The sequence below is a fragment of the Musca vetustissima genome, unplaced genomic scaffold (genome assembly GCF_032173495.1).
Source record: "Musca vetustissima isolate MV318-11 ecotype Yass unplaced genomic scaffold, APGP_CSIRO_Mvet_v1 utg27210, whole genome shotgun sequence".
Taxonomy (NCBI): Eukaryota; Metazoa; Arthropoda; class Insecta; order Diptera; family Muscidae; genus Musca; species Musca vetustissima.
The window spans coordinates 57945-61636 of NW_026886242.1; the positions used below are offsets into that span (position 1 = coordinate 57945).

At 35.2% G+C, this 3692-nt stretch overlaps 1 protein-coding gene across 1 annotated transcript; it reads left to right on the forward strand.

Annotated features, from left to right (window-relative positions):
• The first annotated feature begins 2208 nt into the window (after window positions 1–2208).
• Window positions 2209–3366, forward strand: LOC133333780 (lectin subunit alpha-like). Its single transcript, XM_061542069.1, has 3 exons — window positions 2209–2337; window positions 2397–2508; window positions 2696–3366. Exons 1-3 carry the CDS (start codon window positions 2209–2211, stop codon window positions 3364–3366), a joined length of 912 nt encoding a protein of 303 aa, XP_061398053.1.
• Window positions 3367–3692: the final 326 nt, after the last annotated feature.

A 3692-nucleotide genomic window follows, 5' to 3' on the forward strand; every position in this document is an offset into this window, starting at 1 on the left:
CATAAATATCTGACTTGATTTATGCATGTCCGTCCGACCGTGTATTTTTGTGGGCAAATTACAGGTCGCATTTGTGATCCGAATTGGATGAAATTTGGCACAGTCCATGTATTTGGCCCAAGGACGAACCCTATTGGAATTGGAAAAAATCAGTTTAGATTTTGATATAGCTCCCATATATATTTTCGTCCGAATTTATCTAAATGTTGCGCCAAAGACCCAATAGATTTATATATAGCTCCCATATATAGTTTTGTCCCAATTTATGTAAATGGTGCACGTAACTACCAATTTTTGTCCGATTGAGACAAAATTTGACATAACATATGAAATTGAGACTAGGATAGAGTGTGTTAAGTTTCATTGAAATCGGATCAGATATAGTTAAAAATCCCATATATAGCTTCGTCCGATTTTTTGTAAATGGTGCATCAAACTCCGAATTTTATGAAACTAGAATAGAATGTGTTAAGTTTCATTGAAATCGGTTCAGATTTATTCCTAGCTCCTAAATATATATATATATATATATATATAGCTTCGTCCGATTCGCACCGAAGTGCCTACGTTTGGTGGCCAGAGATTTTAGTGGCCATTGTGCGCTGGAAATGAAGCGAGGAACCTCATTTTTTAACCATTTTTGGGTGGCACGTGCTGGTGCAATGGTGCTGAGCCCTGTTGGAATTTTCAAGGTCTGCTGCCAAAATGGTTGCGTGCCCAAGGCTTTAATACACCCTCCAGAATATGTTAGATACTACGAGCGGAGAGCGACCATCGGCTGTTATGGCGGACCACACCATCACCATCGCCGACGCTTGAGTTCTGGTGGCCAACCGAAGGTGCACATTCAGCTGACCTCTTTGGCAAGTAAACACGAAAACCAAATACGCCAGTTCACCGCTTTCGGTCCAGCGAAGCAACTTTTTGGCTCTTTTGAGTCTATTTTCTTTCTGTGACGGTGTAAATTCTTACACTTTTAGTAATTTTAATGGCTTTATCCCGAGCTAATTTTTCAATATTTGCCGAACGGAATATTGCGATATGATCGCTTCTTTACTTTTCGAACCTTTGCTGCTGATGTTGCTGTTTTCTTCCGTCCACTTCCTTGACGCCGGGCTACGCTACTTGTAGCATAGTCACGGTAACGAGCGATGGCACGAGACACAAAACGATAGCCACTTATGGTTTTCCAGCCAAAAATAAGAAATGACAGCAGTCTGAAGTTAATGGCAGTGTTTTCATCTCAACCTGTATATTTCCATCTGATTTCATCTAAAAGGTGTACCAAATAACAAAAGTTTTTTTTCCGATTGGGACGAATTTCTGCACAACGTATAATATTGTAGATAGATAGCGTATGCCACGGTTGCTCAATTAGGTCCTGGTTTACGCCACCACATGTCCATAGTGGGACATACACTTAAACACAGCCAATGTCTGCTGTGCGCTCTAGCAAATAAAAAGAAGAAAGACGCGTTGTGCTAAAAGGTTTTGCGTAGTTCAAACCTATAGCGTGTAAGTCAGTAGAACTTCTGGGGAGTAGATTCGCCATCTCATTGATTATAATTCTTATTTGTTCTGGTACCCATTTGATTCTTAAAAGATCGTGCCACTAGAAACTATTTGAGGTTCCAGGGTAGTTTTGGATTTAATTGTTTAGACGTTATTGCATTTATAGCTTGTTTGAACTTAACCTGTTAAGAGGACCCCCATTCTCGTTTTCCAAAAATTGCAATTTGTTTTTAATTCGAAAATAAACTAATTTAAGAATGCCCCTTTAAAATTTCAAGGGAAAATCTCAAGAACTTTTAAAGAAATAGTCGATGTATTATTGTGTTAGCATCAAGCGACGACAAGAGCGTTTCTCAAACTTTTAAACAAAATTGTGCCATCTAATTTTCTTATTCTTTAAGTCTTCAAATACATATAAAATTTCAAATCTAAAATGGTAGGTCCCCTTAAGATAATTCATTATAGCTCGAAACCTTAGCCTTTTTGCTAAGGAAATAATAATATCCCTCAACATTTTGCTAAGATAATGTGAACATTTTAATTTATTTGTTACACAGTGTAATATTATAAATCAACTTAGAAATTCTGAAGTACGTAAATATACTTAAAAAAAGATAAAATGTGACACTGTCCAACGGTTGCTTGCGAATATATATTACAGTTCCCAAATATTAGTTAACAAGAAAATTCAGCAAGATGAAGACCTTACAGGGATATACTGTAGCGATTTTTATAATTATTACGTTTGTAAACTTGTGCATTGCAAGTCCCACATGGTATACAGCAAATAATGGCAAACGATATCTCATCGAACTTGATACTAAGGTATGTACGCAAAATTGAAAAGTGATTTTTTATTCTATAAAAATTGTTCTTGTTTTTAGTTAAATTGGCTACAGGCTAACAGCGAATGTAAACGTAGAGGATTACAAATTTTGGAAATCGATAGCTATGACAAAAATTCACAAATCAAAAATATTTTGCAGAAAATTTGGGGTAAGAACTTGTCATCGTTCATTTGCTGCAAGATCGGTATAAATAAAAAAATCGATTTCAGAAAACTCAAAAATATTTTTTTTATTAATCCCGGGCTTGGATCAAATGAGCGATATTATGTTAAAAAATAGCATCGACCGAAATGCCGACAACAGATTCTAATTTATTAAAAAATCGTTTTTTCTAGGCGGTTCCAAAAATATTTGGTTAGGTTACCACGATGGCTTTAGTACATCTATGGATAATAATCGTCCATTTTACTCTATATCAACGGGTTTACAAATCAACTACAAAGATTGGTATACCAGTGGAATATCTAGTCATGAATCCCAAGGACATTGTGGTCAGATATCAAGTGATCACAATTTACAATGGATTGCTGCCGACTGTTCCACAAAAAATGCATTTATATGTGAGGCATCCACTTCCTCTCAGAATTCTTCTGATAACAATAAGCGTCAAACGATATTCGAAGCCAATCAAAAAATATCCGCCGAATTTACAAATTTGCAAAGTAAAATGAGACAAGCTAATGAGAATATACGCCAAACAACATTATCCGCTTTGGAGAGACAAAAAAGGTCAACGAATGATTTAATTGCCGATGTCAAAAAGTCTATTGAGAATATATTGAACAAGAATTCATTCCTGTCGTCTATAATGGCAGATTACATTAAAATGTTTACTACGCTAGTTGCAGAAAAGGAAGCTGAATTATCCAGAATATCAGAGGAAACTCAAAGAACTATCCTTAGTTCTCAAAGTCAGGGTCAAAATTCACTGAATGAATTGACATCGAAGTTTGCAAATGATCTGACCAGCAACACTAATGAAATAAATCGATTATTGGGTTTGTAATTTTATTTTTAATTACGTGTTACTTACTAAATTTTTAATGAAATAATAAAAATGTGAATTAAACTTCCATCATATAAGACCTCTGAACATTCTGTAAAACCATTTGTTCTTCTATTGGACCTTTGGGCCTTCTACACAGAAAAAATAGTTCATATATTATATGAATAGTGGGTTTGTTGTTCATTTCAATAGATGTTTGACATATTGCATTTAGCATTTATATCGAAATAATTTGGAAAATACATATGCGAATTTTGTAACACCAATGAAGACGTCCGTATGTGCGTCTGGAATAAAGATGCAATGGAGTGTAAAATTAGTAACAA

Excerpts from the sequence above, each read along its gene's own strand:
- LOC133333780 (XM_061542069.1), top strand. The coding sequence starts at position 2,209 with ATGAAGACCTTACAGGGATATACTGTAGCGATTTTTATAATTATTACG. Across the intron at positions 2,338-2,396 it reads TCATCGAACTTGATACTAAG|TTAAATTGGCTACAGGCTAA; the intron begins GTATGTACGCAA and ends TCTTGTTTTTAG. Across the intron at positions 2,509-2,695 it reads TATTTTGCAGAAAATTTGGG|GCGGTTCCAAAAATATTTGG; the intron begins GTAAGAACTTGT and ends CGTTTTTTCTAG.